General features: G+C 50.0%; 1 protein-coding gene across 7 annotated transcripts in view; it reads left to right on the forward strand.

Moving 5' to 3' along the window:
• Positions 1 to 21,629, forward strand: part of GRK5 (G protein-coupled receptor kinase 5) — a 251,111-nt gene that overhangs the window by 158,836 nt on the left and 70,646 nt on the right. For 6 of the 7 annotated variants that reach the window (XM_024252945.3, XM_063727015.1, XM_054521377.2 and 3 more), the window contains 1 exon segment: positions 16,480 to 16,592. The exons of the other annotated variant lie outside the window; for it this stretch is intronic. In XM_024252945.3, the coding sequence (XP_024108713.1) occupies positions 16,480 to 16,592 (113 nt within the window). 7 annotated transcript variants of the gene reach the window in all.

Consider the following 21,629-nt stretch of genomic DNA (forward strand, 5'->3'; position numbering starts at 1 on the left):
GGGCTTAACCCCAAGATTGAAGGACATCTGTGAGCTTTGCTTCCAGAATGGAAATTTTGTAAGAAGCCACCTTTGGGAGGAACTGGATCTCTGTCCTGGTGGTGGTTACTTGGGCCATGCCATATACTTTCTGAATTTGGTTGCAGCTGCTTGTAGGTCCGTGTTTGTCAGCTGCTGCCCCCGAGTAAGGCTGTCTGCAAGGAAGGGTCTCTGCCTCCCTTCTGCTGTTCCCCAGCTGCCCACTTTAGCTGGCCCTGACTTATCTAGTACAAAATGCAGTTACAGTCTGACCTTTCAGAACCCCGGGCCCCCATGAAGGCATCCTTGAAGGGCTTTCAAAGGCAGCATACTGCATATGAGGAGTTTAAAGTTTGCCTGTCTCTGTGACCGTATTTTCTGAGCAAAGCTTTTATCCATGCAGGTGCGCAGAAGGAAAAATAAGTAAGCATAAGAGGTTCCAGTTTGGAATTTTTCAATCATCTGAATGTTGTTCTTGGCAAGGAGTAATTTAAAACAGCCGTTATGGGTTACATTTTTAGACCAGTTAGAAATAAAGGTTTCACCACAATCATATTCTTTGATCATCCCAATTATTTTTTTTCTTTTTCCCAGTTATCTCTCTTGTGCTGAGTAACTGAGGAGCTACCTATCAGGTTTAGTGTCAGTTACAGATCTGTTTCAAGCCTGGCATTTGGAGGGAAGAGAAAAGCATTAACAAGGAGCAGCAGCGCCCCAGGCTGAGACAGAGCTTATGAGGTCTAGACAGTTATGAGATATGTGGGACTCTTTAAAAAGAAAGAAAGAAGGAGAGAAACGCACATGTTTTAGGTTCTCCATGCTTGTATTCTGTATTTGTATAGCTGAGAAAGCTTTAGTTTAAAATAAGTGGTATTTGGCAAGCAGTGGTATTGCATGCTGACAAATTGATTGTGCTCTTTTACTTAGATAAAAATGAAAATGCATGAGGCATGTTGCTTTTTTTCCCCTGTTGATGATTAAAAAACGTCTACTTGGCTCTATGCAGAGACAGCCCTTGAAGATTTATATGAGACACCTGTGTGGCATCGATCACAGTCCTTCAGGCTGACAGAAGCAGCTATGCTTCATGGTGGTTAAAATGCCAGGTCCTGGGAGGGGGTTTGGAAAGACCTGAATAGGGGTCTCTATGCCAGGCTTGGGTGGGACCCTTGGGTGAGGGTCTTTGAATTTTAATAAAGGACCTCCCCACGCTGCTCATAATGATCTAGGGCCTAGAGCAGCTAGGCAGGAGGCTAAGCATGCCCTGGGGTGATGCACGAGGCAAAAGCCTTCCCCTGCCCGGCCTCAGTTTCCCCACCAGGAAGATGAGGCCATCAGACTAGCTTTCCTTTCGGTTTTCTACAAGCTCTATGACTGTGTTCCCCTCAACACACCCTTTCTTAGGCTCTGACGTTATTGGGCCGTAAAGGATGAGGATGTCAGTGCAGAGAAGGCGCTCCATTTCCTGTGTAGCAGTTCACAGCCTGGGCCAGCACAGGGAGAAATTTGGAAACAAGTATGTTATAATACAGCCATCAGCTGCAGTTGATGTGTTGGGTCATGAATTCATTCATTCATTCACTGGTCAAACGTTATTGCGCCCCGGCTCTGTGCCAGGTTCTGTGCTGGGTACCGGCATGTGCAGGGAACAAAGCGACCTGGTCCCTGCCTGCTCCAAGTCGGGTCCGTCCCATCTGGGCTTCTGTCCTGTTGGCTTGAGGACTTGCCCTGGTGTAGGTCTCAGCACAGGAATGTGCTGTGAAATGCAATTCCAACACCCTATTAAAGCCAAGCATTTACTTCTGGACACCGGGGACTTTAAGACACACCCTTAAAGGAGCAACGGATTTGTTTTGACAAAAGAAGTGTAAACAGGATCCTGGTGAATAGCTTTCTCATGGCTGCTCCTGCTTTCATCAATTGCATATTTATTGGTGACCTCATAAGTGTCCAGACTGTCCTGGGCTCTACAGGGGAGGCCAAGGGGGTGGCGGAGGAGAGAGAAAATTTACAGCTTAGTTGGGGAGGCAAGGCCAGCTCTCAGGACAGCCGGTGAAGGTGTGAGACAGCACATCAGTTACATGATCACACATGTGGTGCAGCTCACAGAACTGAAGGAACTCAGGGCAGGGGAGGGGCAGCTACTCGGCTCAGCTTTTCTTTTCGGGAAGAGCAACGGAAGGAAGGGCATTCCACATCATTCTCCTGGCCCAGCCACTGGTTGTTGAGGCCCAGTTGATAGCCAGCCCCAGAGCTGCCACAGCTTTCCCATGTCTTTCTATCCTGGAGGCTGGAGCACCCCTGGACCTGAGGAAATTGATTGACCAATAGGTCATTGGTACATCCAGGTGACAGGGGTGCCTCCTCCCCACCGTGGACCCCTAGAGGTTGCCAGATGGTGCCACTGGTGTGATGTCATCCACCTCTCAGGGTCCCGAGTCTTTGTCTGCTGCTGCCATGGATCCCTTAAAAGTTAAAAGATGCAGAATAATTGTTCTGCTGTCAGCAAGAGCTGAGTTCACATCCCAGCTCTGCCTCTTGCTAGCACTGTGACCTTGTGCCATTTCCTTCTCAGCACCTCGATTTTAGGCATCTAAAATGTGGGCTGATGATAGCACCTGTTCTGGAGGGCTGTTGTGAGGATTGCATGAGACATGCATGTAGTGTGCCTAGCATTGTGCCTGGTACACAGGAAGCACCTCGTTCATGTTAGCTGCTATTGTTTCCATTATTATTATTATAATACATCAGGTGGCAAAGTGGAAAGGCCACTGTCTGAACCAAAGCTCATTTCTTTCTGAAAACCAGCTCTACCAAACTCTATAAAGATCCGTGTCGAAAATCCCGACACCACGAGCTAGAATTCTGCTAAGCTCTAGCCTTCCCTGTGTTAGATTCTGCTGAAGCAATGTGCCTCTCTGCCATCTCTCATCTGGAGTGTGGGCATTGGTGAGCTCGTGTGCCTGTGAAACACCCATCTCTTCCTCCTCCAGGACACCAATCCTAGCCTTTCTTGAGTCTGGGGCCAAGCTGAGCAAAGATGGAAGGAGGCTTGGCAAGAGTTGATGTCATTTGACATTTAATCACCAAAGACCCAGATTAGGTCCCAGCGAGTTAAATCCACTGCTCCCTGTTCTTGGGCAGACAGGGTTGGGGTGTGGTCACATGGTTGGCTGGGAGAACTGGAGCTGTATCTAAGACTCTAAGAGCACAGAATAACTGCTTTCAAACATTTGTCCTCTACATCCCAAGAATGACAGCCAAAGGGCAGTATAACAGAAAGACAGGCTTGGTCTCGAAATGGGAATGGCCTCGCAGCATGGTGTTGAGAAAGAATACTGGATGCTCTGCAGGTGAAGTGCTTCCTGTCCCTGTGAGTGCACACGCCGGGGCTGGCTGAGCCCTTGATGGGGATCATGTTGGGAGGATTAAGGGTGGCTGGGGGTCTTGGGACCCTGAGGCGTCAGGACTTTCAGGAGACCATCAGTTGCCTCCACCTTCCGAGGCATTCATTTCTCCAGCTGCTTTTGGCCAGCACAGCCGTGATCCTTGCTAGACCCCGGCCAGCGGCCCAGGAAGAAGCCAGGCGCCTCGGCAGGGCCAGGGCAGGAAGAGCCAGGTCTGCCTAGAAGCTGCTATTTGCCTTGGTCCCTGGCTTGCCCAGCCGTTTCCTGGCCCGGCCCTCCGTGGCTTTTGCTTGATTAGCTCATAGCTCCAGGGGAAGCCAGACCCCGGGCTCTGGAAGGCAAGATGGGCCCCCAGTCCTCCCTGGCAGGCCAGGGCGGTGTGCAGGAAGGATGGGCTGGGCATTGCCATACGAAGTCAACCTGAAATGCACTTGGGAGAGACTGAGGCACTGAGAGGAAGTAACGACTCCCGGCTTTCCTGAAATGAAAGCCAGGGCTCCTTGGCGCCCCTCAGAGCCCCAGGCCTCTGGGAAATGCTGCCTTTAAACTCATGCTTGTGTTGCTTCAGCCGTATTGCCACGTTGCAGGTGCGGAATGGTGGTGGGGGCGGGGGATGGCAGCTGGGTGGGTTTAAAGATCCCCAGCAGTGGTGAACCCTTCTTGGGGCTCTGATGCTGGAGAAAGGCCCCATGCCCTGTGATGTCTCCATTCCCACCAGGCTCACAGCCCCCCTGTGAAGCTACCAAAATGGGAGGCATTTAAGCCCCCCTTGTTCATCAGCCCTATTTTGTAGAAGGGGAAACCAAGGTCCAGAGAGAAGAATGATGGGTCAGAGGTCATGCAGGGTCAGACGTGGAGCTGGACGCAAAGCCCAATCTCCTAGCCCCAGCCCCATGCACTGGTGTGCTTTCTGGAAAGGGGCATGCCAGGCAGGGCCCCTGGGCTCAGACCGCCTCACTTCTGGGGGTTCTGGGCTTACTGTGCTGCCACTCCGAGCAGCAGGCAGCCTGGCCCAGCCTTGCCTCCGCCCAGGGACCTGAGCCCAGGGAGCCATGCTGACCCTTTCGTTCCCTTGGACAGAAGCCATCTTAGGCACAGCCCTCATCATCCACTTGGTTCAGGGAGGCCTTCACTTCTGGCAGAGCATCAGGAGAATGTGGGCTGGAGATGTATACTCCCCAGTTTGGAAGCATGTAGCCTCCCTGTCACAGTGATCTGTTTGTTGGTTTGTTCAGTCATTCATTCATTTTAGATAAACACCTGTGCTCCTGCCTGGGTTGGGCACTGATCCAGGTGGTGGGGATGAAATGGTGAGCTGGACCTTACAGTTAATGCAGTGTTGGAATCACCTAGGGAGCTTTTTAAGAAAATCCTGGTGCCCTGGAGATTTGGTGCAGTTGGTCTGGGTGTGGCCTAGGAGTTTCACTTTCTGAAACTGCATGCATCTGGATGAAATTTCTTTACAAGGAGAAAAAAGTTTGTAGAAAGAATGTCCTTCTAAGTGGATGGTGTCCCAGGTGCTTTTAGGCAGAGCACAGGTGAGGAAAGGCCCTGGGTGTTCAAGACACAAACAGTGGTCACCACTGACCAAGGCTGTCCCAGGTGCCCAGTCCCGGCTCACTGGAAGATCCCGCCACAGGCCACGCAGGGTAAAACAAACCCGAAGTTCTTCTGAGCACCTGCGCATTCCCTAGACCCCGCACGGAAAGGAGAGCTGTCTGGCAGTCACAGTTCTTTGCTTTCCAGGCTCTTCCTAATCTCAGTGATTTTGCAGCTGTGCTTTTAGGAGGGCTGTTTTCCCCTCATTTGTAAAAACTCGAAAATCTAGAAAAATGGAAACAACCACAGGTCACGCATGGGTGTGTTTCCTTTTTGCCCTGGATCTTAAAGCACCAGCACCGCTGATGCGCCAGGTGCCTTTTCTGCGGATGCCTCTTTGGTGTCCCCAGGCTAGCACAGAAGTGGAGGTTGCAGTCAGCCTGCCGGGCTTCTGGGCAGAGGAGAGGGCTCAGAGCACAGTGCTTTGGACCTTCTTTCCGATATGCCAGGCCCCTTCCAGCAACTGCCTGTCCAGCATCAGGATCTACCTGCCATGTGGCCCTGCCGTTCCCTCAGTCCACCCCCCACCCCGACCCTCCGTTTACCCAGCCAGTTCTTTGCCCATTCCCACTGCAAGGAGATACCTAAATTGTTTGCCTTTTTTGTCCTTGATGATAGAGGTCACTGCCTGACTCTGGGGGCTCCATTATTGCTCATGGTGATGGTATAGTCCATGTCCTGTCCATCTCAGCCCCCAGCCCTTCCCCAGACTCCTGGATACCTCCTTGACTGCATCTGATGGGTTCAAGCGAGAGACCTGGACCCTCATCAGAGAGGCAGGGGCCCGCCCAAGTACCCTTCCACCCACCCTTCTCTTCCTTCCACAGACCCACAGACTAGAGCCTTCTTTCCTCCCCACTGTCCCCCCAACACTCCCCCTGCCTGGCAGCCCAGGCCCAGACACCCTGCGATTCAGTGGTTTCACATGTGGCTTCTCCAAGTGCCACCAAACTTTGTGAGACTTGGGCTTAATAATTTTGATCCCACAGAAACGTGACAAGCACAAGACATTCAGTAAAACTAGAGCCCAGAATGAGAGGGACGAATGGCACAGGAAGATGGCAGGGCTTGGTTTGGGTGTGTTTGTGTGACACGCCATATGTCATTTTTTATTCACACAAAAACATCTTTCTTGAAGTAATAGAAGGCCACTCAGCTGTTGCTAACCACATACCAAATGTTTCCTTTTTCCTCTCCTGTGCCTTCCAAGGGGTGGGCTGGGAAGCTCTGCCGTTATCCGTGATGCCATCTCGCCTTTCAAACGTCAGAGAGCTTTTTCCTTGGAGCAAACGCCCGATTGTTTTTTCCAGCTTTGGCAGGAATTTTTAAGAGAAAGCTGTTTTCGAATCACTTTTCTGTTTATTGTTTCAGACCTGAAATACGGCAGAGTGGAGGGCTGGCAGCCTCTGTCTGATCCTCTCTCCCCATGTCCATTTCCTAAATTGCGTTAGGATCTATCGGGGACCCCCTTCCCCGCCACAGCCCCCTAGTAACCTGGTATTTTGGGAAAATGAAGTTAAATCAAGTAAAATAAACCTTCAGTTGGTGGAGAGTTGGTTCCAGGCATCCCTTTGGACACCCCCCTCCCTCCACCCCCCTGCCCCACTCCAGCCTCACAACCTTTACAATCAACATGTGGTTTCATTTCCAAGGGCCCCAGTGTTAGCATTTCCATTTCCTCAGGAAGCCGCGTTCCGTTCTTGCTCTTACTTCTGAAATTGAACGTGTGTTTTCCTTGGCCCGAGCTCTAGGAGTGCCTGGGGCAATAATGCACACAGTCCCAAGCAGGTTTCAGTGGGGTGGACAGCCCTCCCCGCACCCGGGCTGCGGCTTCTCCCCGCTCCCCATCCCCAGGGATGGCTGCCCACTCTCCCCTAGCCCGGTGGGAGGGCCTGGCTGTGCTCGGGCCCCGTGGCCATCCGAGGGAAGCTGGGCCGCCCTCACTGCCTGTGTCCTCGCCGCCTCCTATTGGGAAACTCTGGTTGCCCTCCAAGAGTCCACATACTGCAGGCTCTTAATTAAGAAAGTATGTTCCCATTTCATGTCACTCGAAAAGAATGAAAACAGTGACAGCATTTATTTATCTTAACTATCAATATCATTCCCAGTCCGCTGGGGGTATGAGTCCTGAAGGAATTGACTGGGTTATGAGATTTGAACCTCGGGCATGTGCTGGTGGGACACATGTGGCCTGCTTCCGAGAAGGAGCCTGGAAGGAAGAGCAAGCAGGCTGGCATGGCCCTGCCCTGCCCTGCCCTCCTGGAGCTCAGGGCCGAAGGGCTCGGTGACAGTGGGGAACTCCTGCCTGCTCCGGTGCTAATGGAGAGTCAAGATTCCTTTTACACCAGCTACCTCCTGTCTCCTTTCTCCATCATCGGAGAAGTAAAACCCATCATTTCCTGAGTCTGATAGAGGAGATAGGATCTGTCCAATGGCTGCTGTTTCTGTGGGACCTAGTGTGTGCTGAGACTGGGCCAGGTGCTCACATGTGTTGTTGCCAATCCACAGCAGCAACCAGCTAACTCTGATGGCCTCAGGTAAAGGGACTTGCCCAAGACCACACAGCCATCCAGAACTGCTCCACTGTGGAGACACTATTGCCATTTGGAGCAGAATAATTATGTGTGGCAGGGAGCTGTCCTGTGCATTGTGGGGTATTTAGCACATCCCTGGCCTCCACCCACTAATCAGTAGTAACCTCACAGTTGTGATAACACAAAATGTCTACAGACATTGCCAAAATTTCCCCCTGCTGAAAACCTCTGAGCTAGGGGATGGAGGTAGGATTCAGACCCAAGCCTGTGCTTGTTCGCCACCCTGTGCTAGTTCTGAAGAAGTCCTCACCCAAACAAGGCAACCCTGCTTGCCTTTAGGATACAGGCAGCGTGGGTAGTGCTTTGGTGTTTCTGAACTGTGTACTAATCAGCCGTAGATATAGGCGTTCTAGAATATCCATGAGGATCCCACTTCGTGGTGGAGACTGAGGACAGAAGTTCTTTAATAGTACTGCCCCATCTTGCTCTGGTGTCCTGACAGTGTAGCACTTTACTGCAAAGCCCTTGCATATAGGTTTTCATTTTGAGTCTTCCAGATACTCATTACGTCTGAAGGCTTATTACTCAGCACCAATAAATTGCAAGGGATTGAAACCCAACTCAAACTAACTTCAGGGTTAGAGGAAGTCTGTTGGTTTATGTAACTGAAAAGTCCAGGGGTAAATCTCATGGCTTCAGGTATGGCTGGATCCAGGTCTCAAACATCATCAGGACACTATTTATTATTCTACTTTCTAAAGTTTTGACTTCATTCTCTGACAGGTTCTTTCTATATGGCCACAAGATAGCCACCAGCAACTCCAGGCTTACATGGTCCTAAGAGTTTAAGACTTCAGATAAAGAAAAAGTAACTTTCCTTAGAGTGCCAAAAAATGTTCAAGTAAAGACTCAGATTGGTAAGGCCTGGGCCCTGTGCTCATCTCCGAGCTTGGTGTTGGCCTCACCCAAAGAATTATTATAGGGGAAGGGATGACTCTCCAAAGAAAGGAATACAAGACCTTGTGTTTCTAGAGCAGTTCAAAGTGCGATTCGTGGACTGATTTTACTGGTCTGTGATAAGTACAGAGATGCTTAGAAACACTCATAGCAATTCGATGTGGCTGTAGCATCCAGGTGTGTGATCAGTGGACTCATCTTGTGGAACAGGTTATAAAGCAGTTGGCTGTTGTCAGACTCCCATGGAAAGTTGTGAACAGTGTGAGATTTACGAAAGTATCAGTCCATGATGGATTGGAAATTTAAAAAACTGGTTCTTTTCCAGATAGCTGGAAAAGCACTGCTTTAAACTGGAGAGTATGTTAAAACACAGATTTCTGGGCCCTACCAGTGAAATTCTGATTCAGTCAGTAGGTGATATGGTTTGGCTGTGTCCCCACCTAAATCTCATGTTGAATTGTAGCTCCCATAATTCCCACATGTGTGGGAGGGACCTGGTGGGAGGTAATTGAATCATGGGGGTGGGTCTTTCTCATGCTGTTCTCATGATAGTAAGTCTCACGAGATCTGATGGTTTGATAAAGGGGAGTTCCCCTGCAAACGCTCTGTCTTGCCTGCTGCCATGTAAGACGTCCCTTGCTTTTCTGTCATGATTGTGAGGCCTCCCCGGTCATGTGGAACTGTGAGTCAAGTGAACCTCTTTCCTTTACAAAATTACCCAGTCAGGTATGTCTTTATTAGCAGCATGAGAACAGACTAATATAGTAGGTCTGAAGTGGGGTGGGGGGAATGAGAATCTGCATTTTCAGTAGGCTCCCAGGTGGGATGAGTTCACAGTTCTGAAATATTTTGAGAGTTACTGAAATGTGACACAGACAGGAAGTGAGCACATGCTGTTGGGGAAATGAAAATGGTGCGGATAGACTTGCTGGACACGGGGTTGCCACAAACCTTGCCACAAACCTTCAATTCATATAAAAAATACAGTATCTGCAAAAGACAATAAAGTGAAGTGCAATAAGACGAGTGTGCCTGCGTATTGTCTGCAGAGGCTTTCACTACAACAGCGAGCTGAATCGTTGTGAAAGAGACCATATGGCCCTCAAACTGCTACCATATGGCTAGTAGTAAATATCTCCTACTAGCCCTTTACAGAAAACTTTGCCTACCCTTCCGTAAGAACCAGGGGGTGAGATGCCAGATCAGGAATCCCTATTGGGGTTGGATGGAAACAGGTTTTGGAATCCTGGTTAAAACTGACCTCCAAGGTTGACCTTGGAATCTGGTCCAAGTCCCTGTAATCATCTGCATTTGTGAAGCTGGCACGCCAAGAAGCTTTCCAGGTTGAGAAGGGGCTTAGAGGTTATTATTCGAACCCCCTTATTTTATGGATGAGGAAACTGAGACCAAGAAAGGGGAAGTGACTTGTCCAAGGTTACACAGAGAATTGATGGCAGAGCTGAGACCAACCCCTGCCCAGTGCTCATCCACTGTGGTGTCCTTGGCAACAGGCCTGGGGTGTGGTATCTTTAGTGGCTTATAATGATAGGCTAAGAGGCAAGCGAGGTCTCTCCCAAGCACCCAAATCTCACCAGGTGAAGGTGGTGAGGACAGGAGCCCCTTGTCTTGCTGTGCCCTCTGTTGGTTGACGTACCCTCTGTTGGCTGACAACTTGGCAAGTGTCAGCCCTGTCCTGGGAAGGGCAGAGTTGGAAGTGAGTTGGCTGTGCCCAGGCCCCCAAGACGTGTGTTGCTTATTGTATGTGCATGTGTCTTAGCATGTGGATTTTCAGCCAGTTATATTCATTACCAAGGAAGTGTACTTGCTGGTACGGTTTGGATATTTGTCCCTGCCTAAGTCTCATGTTGAGATGGAATCCCTAATGTTGAGGTGGAGCCTGGTGGGAGGTGTTTGGTCATGAGGGTGGATCCCTCATTGTTGGTGATAGTGAGTTCTTGTGAGATCTGGTTGTTGCAGTGTGGCACCTCCCCTTCAACTCTCCTCTGGCCATGTGACATGCCTGCTCCTGCTTCACCTTCTGCCACGATTGTAAGCTTCCTGAGGCCTCCCCTGAAGCAGATGCCAGTGCTATGCTTCGTGTACAGCCTGTAGAACCATGAGCCAATTAAACCTCTTTTCTAATAAATTAACCAGGCTCAGGTATTTATAGCAATGCAAGAATGGCCTAATACACTTGCTGACCGCTCACTTAACACTACTTGCTGGTTCTCGCCCCTTCGCGCCTCACCTCCCATTCCTGAGTGACATACCACTTTCTGTCTGTTTTCTTTAAGACAGTCTTGAAGGTCCACTCAGTGACATCCTATGGTGGTCTCAGACCTAGCCCAGAATTCTTGTCCTAATTCACCTTCTCCCACACTTCAGCACACCCTCCAGGTCCTCCTGGCATCTCACCTGGAGGTTTCACCTCCCCACTGTAGCTTCTCCTTTCCCCTCCTCCCAGCCTCAAGCCCCATTCTCTCTGGCTTTGACCTTCTTCCCTCTTCTTCACCTGGACTCAGCTTCTCCCCCTGCCTGCATTGCCTGCCCATTCCCATATTCTAGGGTGCTCTCCGTGGCCGCCACGCCTGAAACTGACCCAGCATCATGAGAGGGTGTCTTGCCCCCTCTGCCACGACACCTTCCAGGACACTTCCCAATTGATTTATGCGGTTTTGTTACACCGACATTGTTATGTGGCTTCTCTTTCCAGTGTTAACCATGAATGTGCCTCCCTCTCACGCTGGCCAGTGAGCAAACTGCTAAGGACAAGGACTAAGCAAGTGTCTGGTACCTTGCTAAAGGGACTGCCTGCTGGGTAGACATGGTTCTGTCTGAGCTCAAGGCTGGAATTCAGTGTGTTGCAGGAAGGTGTGGCAATCCCGCCTTCCCAGGCCAGCTGTGGGCATGCCGGGGAGGTGGGGAGTGTCAATCCCTTGAAGAAACAAACAACACATGTCGTTTTCTTGAAGCCAGTTCAGTCCAGCCGCTCACCAAAGCAGGATCCCAGCCGCAGGAGCTGGTAGCCTCCCTGCCCAAAAGCTGGGGCCTGAGCCCACAGGCCACAATAGCTCCCAAACCAATGACTTCCTCTGTAAATGTCTCAGACTTGTCGCCACCCCATTTTCGTCCCCTTTTCTGTGGGCTGCACATGAATCATTTTTGCTCTAAATTATTGATTTACCAGTCAGACACTGAATCCATTCCAGACTCCTGGCCTGAGAGTCCAGCCCTTTCCTGTGTGAGTCCAGCTTGCCTTCCCAGTGTATCTCCCAGCACCCTCCTGTGTGCATAAGCAGGCCTACCCCCTCCCAGGGCACTCTGCTCCTTCGTCAAGGGCACAGCTCAGTGCCCTGTGGCTTATGATGGGCTTTCTAGACCCTTCCCCTTTCCCAGTCACCTTCCTCTTCCAAATGTCAGATCACAGAGATGATGTCCTCCATTTTTGGTCAGCTGTTAATTCCAAGCCTGTCGCTGGATCAGTAACCTGCCAGTGAGTATAAGATGTGTCCCTTCCCACTGACTTACCCACATATCCCCACGTGTTGAATTCAAGAAGATATCCTTAACATCAAAGGAAACTTCTAGTATCAAAAAGCAGGAGACCTTGGAAGAGAGTTTGTTGAGTGAATGAAGGACCCAAAATAACAAAGTTAGAATGGCTGGATGATTTGTGGATACTTAGGGGCTGAAGAGCTCCCCATACCCTACTCCCTAATGTCTTTTTTTTTTTTTTTGAGACGGAGTTTCACTCTTGTTGCCCAGGCTGGAGTGCAATGGCACGATCTTGGCTCACTGCAACCTCCATCTCCCAGGTTCAAGCCATTCTTCTACCTCAGCCTCCCAAGTAGCTGGGATTATAGGCGCCTGCCACCACGCCCAGCTAATTATTTTGTATTTTTAGTAGAGACAGGGTTTCACTATGTTAGCCAGGCTGGTCTCGAACTCCTGACCTCAGGTGATCCGCCCGCCTCGGCCTCTCAAAGTGATGGGATTACAGGCGTAAGCCACCGTGCCTGGTCACTACTCCCAAATGTCTTACATAAAGCAGCCTCTTTCTGGCTTGGAGGAAAAGATCAATGAGGCACATAGAAAGCAGGAGTTCCATGTTCTAGAAGAGCAAGTGCGCATGCGTGTGCGTGTGTGTATGTGCGTGCGTCTGTGTGGACAGTGTGTGCGTGTCTGTGTGTACAGCATCCCAGTGTTCTCCCACCCCTAAAGATAGATTTGGAGACAGAGAGAAAAGTCTTCTGCCCTTGTCCTAGGTGTTTCTCCTCACCAACCCCAACAGACCACACTTGGGAGAAAGGTTGTGGGCAGGCCCGCTTCTAAGCTGGATTTCAACAACATTGCCAGCTTCTGTTGAAACAGATCAGAAAGGGCCCACTCCAAGCATGTATCGTAGAGCTTCTTATGCTTCCACCTTCAATGTCATTGACTTTCCAGAAGCAACCTATACCTCAGGTTTGCTCATGATACATCAAGAACTTTGATTTGCGCCTCTTCCTGTCACCTTGATCATTCCCAAATTCGTATTCTTCCTTCTGTGGCCTCCTTATCCATTTCTGTAGGAATTGTAAATGTTGCACTAGGGATGATTTTGTTTTTGTGTGTGTGCTTGCTCAGAAAATGGACCCGTTGATCTTTATTTGAGGTGAAGAAAAAAATCTAAAAAGATCATTACTGGTCCTTTTATTTCTCTCTAGGCTTCCAACGAGTAGTTTTTTTTGCCTGGGATCCTCTCTACAGCTGGGAGAGGCTCGGAACTGAGGTGCTGACAGCTTGTGTCGGAATCGCATGGTGTTTACTGTGCTGGGAGTTTATAACGGCCTTGTTTCCATACTGACAGCAAATGCCATATGGAGAGAAAAAAAAATCTGTCAAATGAACCCTTAAGGGATCACAATATGGCACATGAAATCTCAAAACTGCTTTTGGAAAAGGTGGGGGTAGAGGGGTACCTTGCTTAAATCACATAAGCAGCATGGTGCTCTCTCCCATAATTGAATAAAAATGGAATTTGACACAAGGTAATTTACTTTGGTTCTGTGTTTGTGCTGGGAAAAACTCGGCTGATTGGGAAAGGATGCAAAGATTTGTTTTCCTCCCCTTGGGGGATTGTGTTGAGTGGGAGGCAACGGGAATGCAGGCTGTATCTGCAGGGCATTGTGCTAACAGGTGCAAGCTGCAGACCTGTCACAGGCCGCTGAGACCAGGTTCCCTACTGTGGCTGATGATCACACTCATCTAGCTTGACATTTTATTACTGTCACTTGAGATCTTGTCTGTTCACCCACACACACTCCTGCTGACCTCTCCAATCTGAGTCCAAGCTCCCTGCGGGCTGGGACCACATCCCTAGGTACCCCTCCCCGTCAGAACCTGGCATACACTGAGGCTAAATGCTTGTTGGAGTGGCTATTTGTGAACCATCTGTGCTGGGAGCGGTGGAGACTGCGCCCACGGCTGAAGGGCAGAGTTTAGGCTGCAGTCCAAGGCTAGTTGGAGCCACAAAACCATTTGAGAGTGGGCCAAGAGGGGACTTGGCAGGTTGCTCATCCACGGTGATCCAAATACTCATTCGGGAGAGAATGACACGTTTTAGAGTGCCTTCTTCTACATCCGCTACTTAGACCAGGCGAATTCCTCCAAAAAAAACCCTGCCCTCAGGTAGGTTACCCATGAAAGAAGGGGGCCTGGCTGCGGCTCTTTCCAGGAGGCAGACAGCGGAGTGCTGAGGCCGTGTCCCCGTGTGGTGAATAAATGCCCGGGAGGGCGGGGCTGCCTTCAGGGCTCCTCTCTCCGCTCATCTCCGCTTGTGTGCGGGCTGCGCCTCCGTGGGCTCTCGCTGCTTGGGGGGAAGGCAGTCTCAGCAGCCCTCGGCTGACCAGTCATCCCCAAGAGCCCTGCTGGCATCCCAGGGAACAGACAGTGTCTTTCCTGGAAGTTCTGGCAAAAGCCCTGGGAGGACTCCAGGGCCCCCACGGATCACAGGCCCTGACCTGATTGGCTAGAACTGAGGCATGGCCACCCTTGAACCTGTCATTATGGCCAGAGAGAGAGGTCTCTGATTGGCTATGACTAAGTGACGTGTCCATCCGTGACCGTAGCACAGTGGCCAGGAGACAGAGGCCTTTTGATTGGCTATGACTGAGTCACGTGCCTGTCTCCGTAGCATGGGAGGCGTCAGCTCCCCTGTTAGATTCAGAGGCTTGGGTTGAATTGGTGCAGACTGGGAGAAAGGAGGTTCCCTAAAGGAAAGGGAGATGGAACAGACCAAATTACCACATCCATAACGATGAGAAATGGGGTTTATTAATGTGCCAGCGTCTGGTCTGAGTGGTTTCTATGTATTGTCTTACTCATTCTTCAGGACGGTTCTAGGAGTTAGGTCTACTTACCGTCCGCAGTTTACAGACTAGAGAACTGAGGGGCAGTGTCAAGCCTGTTGCCCCAGGTTACACAGGCGGTGAGCTATGGGCTGGGATTTAAATCAAGGCAGTTTAGCTCCGGAGCCCACACTCACACTCAAGCTACCACGAGGTCCTCCCTCCCGGCAAGCCATAGCTTTACATCCTGTGGATAAGCATTTTGAGACTAAGAATCAAAGTGTGCCAGCGCAGTGGTTGTGTTCGTATCCCCTTGTTGCCTGGCGTATCTCAAGAGAAATCCTTTCTAGGGGGGATGGTATCTTAGCTCCTCTACACCAGGTAGACTATAGTCATCCCTTCCCTGCAAGTTGCTCTCCTTCTCAGGCTCTATCGCCCTCTTCCCTGTTTCCCACGAACTCATCTGACTGTGTCCCGTGCAGCTGCAACATCGATGGCCTAGTGTTCCGTGCGCCAGAGAGCCTGAGGCAGCATGTTTCAGTGGTTCCTTCGAGTATCTTCCTGGCCGGAGAGAACTTCTTGGAGAGGCTTTAGCATCACTGCAGGAAGAACCAAAAGGGAAAGGGCCCCCATCCCAACTCCAGCATGCCCTTCTGGTTTTCAGAGAACACAGAGGCCCAGAGAGGGCAAGTGAATTGCTTGAAGTAACACAGCAAATGATTGGCTAACACCATGGCCTCTGGGCCTCTTGATGGGAGTCTTGCAGTATTTCCTCTTCAGAACCCTCTTGGCTATTGAGTAAGCGCGGGTGAATTCCTGTCTCCGTGCCTTTAGTGCCTAACTAGAAAAGCCAGGGTTTTCATAATTTGAAGCATCCTAAGACTAGGCTTTTCTCCAGTTGGGCAAAAATGATTTTTAAAAACTGTATCCATTAGGATACTTTGAATTACAAGTAATTTCTAAAAATGTTCAAACTGCCCTAAACAAGGAGAATGTGTTGTCTCATAAATTAGCTTTTCAGATGTGTTTTGAGCTACAGGCATGGTTTGATCCAGAGATTCATGACATCACCAGGGCACCAACTCTACTTCTTGTAATTTCCCAGCTCTCACCTCCTTGATGTGTCAGGCTCATCCTCATAGCGGCTTTTCTTGCAGTGTCAAGAACACTGTTGCAGCACCTGGCTTCACACCCACTCACCATGACCTCCAGAGGAAGACAGCACCTCTGCTCCAGTGTTCCCAGGGAGTCTGCAGTCCACTCTGATTCGACTGGCTTACATTACAGGCCTGCCAGCCTTATCCAGTCACTGTAATCAGAGAATGTGATGTGCTTAATGGCCACCAAGGAGATGAAATCACAGTCCCCAGAACTGCTGGCATGTCCATACAGAAATCAGAGCATTGGACCGGGGGTGTGGGGTGGGGAGTAGAGGCTGGGTCATCACTGGTGCCTTCTTCTACACTGACATCTCTCTGAGTCTGCAGAGACCATGAAATGAAGAAGGGGTTCTGAGAGTTTGCCAGTCACCTTCCTCCATCCATCTAGGGCTCTGAGCCCAGATGTGGGAATGACAGGAAGGTCCTGCCTGGCCTTTTCCTGGGTCTCATCACATTATTCTTTTCTTGTCTCCAGACAGAGATTACTGCAGTTTATGTGACAAGCAGCCAATCGGGAGGCTGCTTTTCCGGCAGTTTTGTGAAACCAGGCCTGGGCTGGAGTGTTACATTCAGTTCCTGGACTCCGTGGTAAGTTCCCTCTCCTGAGGGATGGTCCTGTGGTCCTCTGTGATCAGTGATTGTTTTGGCTCAAAGGAAAAGATAGATCTCTTGGGTTAGAAGAGTGAGGAATAAACTCACTGCTTACAAAATTCCCACTACAGACTTTGATTAGAAATGCAAAATTGTCTGAGGATCTAAACTCATGGGTGACCTTGGGTGGGCCCCCTCCGCTCTGGACCTTAGTTGCTGTTGCTATAAAGTGGAGCCCTATCAGCTCTTTGATTCTGGAAGCCTGGGTTATTATGGGAGGCAGTGCCTGGGGAAGTTAGGCCTAGCCCTTGCATCTCATGGCCCCTTCCTCCAGCTGAGAACCCATTTTATAGAATTCCAAAGCTTTTGTGTGTTTGTACAATTGTTTATTGTCTGCTTCCCCATTAGAATGCAAGCTCCCTGAGGGCAGGACTCTGGGCTTCCTGTTCACACCTGCCTCACACAGTACCCAGCATCTATGGGCACTCAATAAATGTCAAATGAAGCACATGGCTGTCAAGCCGGTCTGACACCAGTGGCTCCACTGGGCTCTGGCATGGGTGACATGCCTGACACCATGGAGTCTTCCTTCAGATGTGCTTGTTATTCGTTTGTTTAACAAATGCTGATTGATTGCATGGGCTTTTAAGAAAGGTTGTGGGAATAGTCAGGAGTTCCTCTGCACCTGCCCGGGGAGCCTGGGCACCTCGGTTCAGCCAACTGCCCTTGGGTTTCTATCCGAGGAGGGAGGACAAGAGGGGAGGAGGAGGAGTGGAGAGTGCTCATGAAGGGTGTGAAGTCATCCAGGCCCCTTCCCCCCCCCCCCCACATGCAGGGGCCAAGAGGCTGCTGTTTCCTGAAGGGCCCTCATGCCACCATTGGCTGCAGCCATCCCAACCTCTATCTCAGTTTGGGGGACAACCCTTTAGGGTTTCAAGTCTCTGTATCTGCTTCAAGATCTCGATGTGCATCTCTAGACCCACAAACCAAATTGCCCACTGGACATCTCCACTGAAGTCACAAAGGCCCCCTTAAAGTCAGTAAGTCCCAAATGCACTCAGGACTTTCTCCCAGGACCCCAAAGCTACCAGCCCTGAGACATTACCTGTTCCGGTGACCAGCACCCTACAGTCACCCGAGCCTGAAATCTTTGCACTCTTTGATGCCTTCCCCTCCTCATCCTTCCCCAACCTGATCAGGCTCATGTGCTTGGCTCCTTGACCCTGCCCAGGCCAGCTCCCTCCCCTCTGCAGGCTCTGCCTTGGGCTTAGGGGAGGCTCTGCCTTGGGCTTCGGGGAGGCTCTGCCTTGGGCTTTGGGCAGGCTCTTGGTGCCTCGTGTATGAGTGATTACAGTAGTTTTCAATCTTAGCTGGGCATTAGAAACACCTGGGGAGCCTTAAAAACACACCAGAGCCTGAGCTGAATCCCAGACCAATTAATTTGAATCTCTGGAGGTGGGGCCTAGTATTTTTATAACTTTTTATTATGGAAAATTTCAAGCTATAAAAAGTAAAAGTCAACAGAATAGTGTAATGAACCCCTAGGCACCCTTCACCCCACCTTTATGAACCCACAATTATGAACTCACGGCCAATCTTCTTTCATCCATTCCTCCATCCTCCACTCTGTAACACTTTGTAGCAAATTTCACATATTATCTCATCTGTGAACTTTTCACTGTGTATCTCTGAGTAAGAGCTCTTTTAAAAAATAGTACTATCACAGCTTAAAAAATTCTTTCCTATCATCAAATGTTAGTATTCAGATTTCCAGTGTTCTCGTACATTTTATGTGTATTTGTTTGAATTGGTCTGGCTAAGGTCCACACATTGTGATCTGTTGATGTTTTCTTGACTCTAGGCTCCCCCATAACCATCCATCCCCCTTTGTAATGCATTTGTTGTTCCTACAGAAGAGCTTCCCACAGTCTGAATTTTGTATTCTTATCCCTAAGTGTCATTTAATAGGCTCCTCTATATTTCTTTCTTTTTTTTTTGAGATGGAGTCTCACTCTGTTGCCCAGGCTGGAGTGCAGTGGTACAAGCTCCGCCTCCCAGGTTCACACCATTCTCCTGCCTCAGCCTCCCAAGTAGCTGGGCCTACAGGTGCCCGCCACCACACCCGGCTAATTTTTTGTATTTTTAGTAGAGATGGGGTTTCACTGTGTTAGCCAGGATGGTCTCGATCTCCTGACCTCGTGATCCACCCAGCTCGGCCTCCCAAAGTGCTGGGACCACAGGCGTGAGCCACCATGCCCGGCCAGGCTCCTCTATATTTCTTATACATTGCTAGTTGGATCTACAAACTTGACCAAATTCAGTTTCCCTTTTTGCAGGGTGGAGTGGGATTCGACTTCCTCAGTGGTTTCATGTTCTTCCATCAGGGGGCATATACCATCTGGTTGTCTTTCTTTTTGAAATGGTAGCAGCTATTGCTAGTCTGTACCTGAATCTGGTAATTAACAAGGGCTTGCAACATGGCAACATTCTAATTCTGCCATTCCTTCTTCATTTGCCAACAGAGGCACTTCCTTTTGATGACCATGTGCTGACCCAGTGGTAAAGTTCATAGAGGAAATGGTTGATTCTTTTCTTGCATTAATGCTTCTAAAATACCAAACTGGTTCACTACCATCCTCCAGTAGCAGTAACTGTTTTTAACTCTTGGTTTTAAACATGTTGCGGGTGTATTGTTGCACCGTAGTCATTATCCTGACTGATGCTCATCGTCTCATCAGTGGCTAGTGGGGGCCTCTCCAGGTTGGCTTCTGAGTCCCTGGCTGGGCTCCAGCAGTTATCAGTAGTCTCCTTGCTGTCTGATATGACCCAGGGTTCTGGGCTCATCTTGTACTAGATCCATTGTTTTTCCGAGGAGCTGTGATTCCTTTTACTGGGACATAGCAGTTGCAGGCCACAGTTTGGCACAATGGTTATTACCACTAGGCCATCGATTCTAGCACCTATTGGCGTTTTTCAAATCTCCCAGGGGTTTAATATGTATCCAGGGTTGGGAAGTAATGACATCTAGGATAAAGTCTAGGTTCTGAGGCTGACTTACTAGATCTTCCAGCATCAGCTCCTGCCCACCTTTTCACCCTTGGCCTTCCCGGAGTCTTTCTTCAGCCCTGTGTTCCGGCCCGACTACCCACTTCTGGCGTTTCTGACTTGCCAGGAGAGTTCAAGCCTCTTGGCCCTAGCTCCCTCAGGCCTCCCTGCCTGAAATCCTCCCCACGATCCCATTTGCCTGGCAAATGCCTGCTTGTCCTTCTGTCCCCTGTTCTCAGAGGCCCCCCGATCTCCCTCTTCCTCTCTCTCCTGCTGTGCGCCTCTGCTGTGGGTGCTTGCTTCTCACTTGCACCTGAGCCACACTGCTGCCCCGTGCTGGCAGAGGTGGATGATGGACAGTGCAGCCTCCAGAGATAGGATGCCAAGACAAAATGGCTCTGCCACCATCTGTTGGTGAGACCATGGGCAGGTGTTTAACCCCTCGTGTACTTTGTGTCTTCATCTGTAAGTGGGGATGTAGCTGTATCTGTTGATGGGCGAGGTGTTAGGTAGAGACTACATGAGTTCCTACCATGTCTGGAATAGCATTGAGGCTCAGTGAACCTAGCCATTGAGGGGTCTGTGTGCCTGTCCCTCCACTAGCCAGAGTTTCTTGGTGGCACAGAAGTGGCCCATGGTCTGTGAATCCTCAGCCCACAGTGCCACACCTAACAGTTGAGTGATGCTCAGATTGGGCCCAGTGGAGGTTGGTGGTTTGCCTAGAGTCAAAGAGCATGTGAGGGGCAGAGGTAGGCCCAGAACCCAGGTCTCCTGGCTCCCAGTCCAGGCTCCTTCCTCTGCATCATGCTGCCTCTGAGGCCATGAGCATAATAAGCCAATGACATGGAATGTTCGAAGGTGAGGACTGGGATGGAAAAAGAACTGGAGCAGGTTAAAGGAGGTTGGGAGTTTGGATATGGGGAGGCTGGTTGTATCATGAAGTAGGATGGTCAGCATTGGAGTCTGAAAAGGCGACATTTGATTGAGGACCAGGAAGTCGTTGGAGGAGGTAGCCAAGTGAATATGTGGTGAAAGGGTGTTACAGGCAGGGAACAGCCAGCACAAAGGCCTGAAGGCACGAGTGTCCGCAGTTGCAGGGGAGGGAGGAGGGGCAGAGGGGGTGGGAGAGGAGCTGATCATGTAAAACTTTGTGCCATCAGAGAACTTTGACTTTGAGTGAAATGGGGGAGCCACTGGAGAGTTTTTAGCAGAGCAGTGGCATGGTCTGACTTGGGGTTTTATTTTATTTTATTTTATTTATGAGATAGGGTCTCACTCTGTCATCCAGGCTGGAGTGCAGGGGTGGGTTCATAGCTCATTGCAGCCTCAACCTCCTGGACTCAAGTGATCCTCTTGCCTTGGCCTCCCAAGTAGCTGCAAATACGGGTGTGCACCACCATGCCCATCTGTGACTTAGGTTTTTAAAGAATCCCTCTGGTTTCCATGTTGGGAGCAGGCTTTGAGGGGCAGAGGTGGGAGCAGGGAGATCTGCTAGGAGGCTGTTGCAGCAGGCCAGGTGAGAGCAGCTGGTGGCTCAAGCCAGCTTAGTAGCCTCTGGCGGTGGTGAGAAGTGGTTGGATTTGAGACTTGTGTGGAAGGTGTATTCTCTGATAGATTGGGGATGAGAGAAGAGTTAAGGAAGACTTCAAAGTTTTGACCTGAACAAATGGAAAGATGGAGTAAGGATAAGGCTGCGGGAGGGTCACCTTTTGGGGAAAATCAAGAGCTCTGTTTTAGGTACACGCGCCTTGGGATGTCCACCAGATCCTTGAGTGGCAAAGCTCCAGGGGAGATGGGTATTCAAGTCCGGCTTCATGAGAAAGGTCTGGGCTGGAAATGGAAAATTGGGAGTTGTCAACTTTTTTTTTTTTAATTTTTATTTTTGAGACTCTTACTCTGTCACCCAGGCTAGAGTGCAGTGGTGTGATCTCAGCTCACTGCAATCTCTGCCTCCTGAGCTCAGGTGATCCTCCTGCCTCAGCCTCCCAA

Source organism: Pongo abelii, chromosome 8, assembly GCF_028885655.2.
Source record: "Pongo abelii isolate AG06213 chromosome 8, NHGRI_mPonAbe1-v2.0_pri, whole genome shotgun sequence".
Lineage (NCBI taxonomy): Eukaryota > Metazoa > Chordata > Mammalia > Primates > Hominidae > Pongo > Pongo abelii.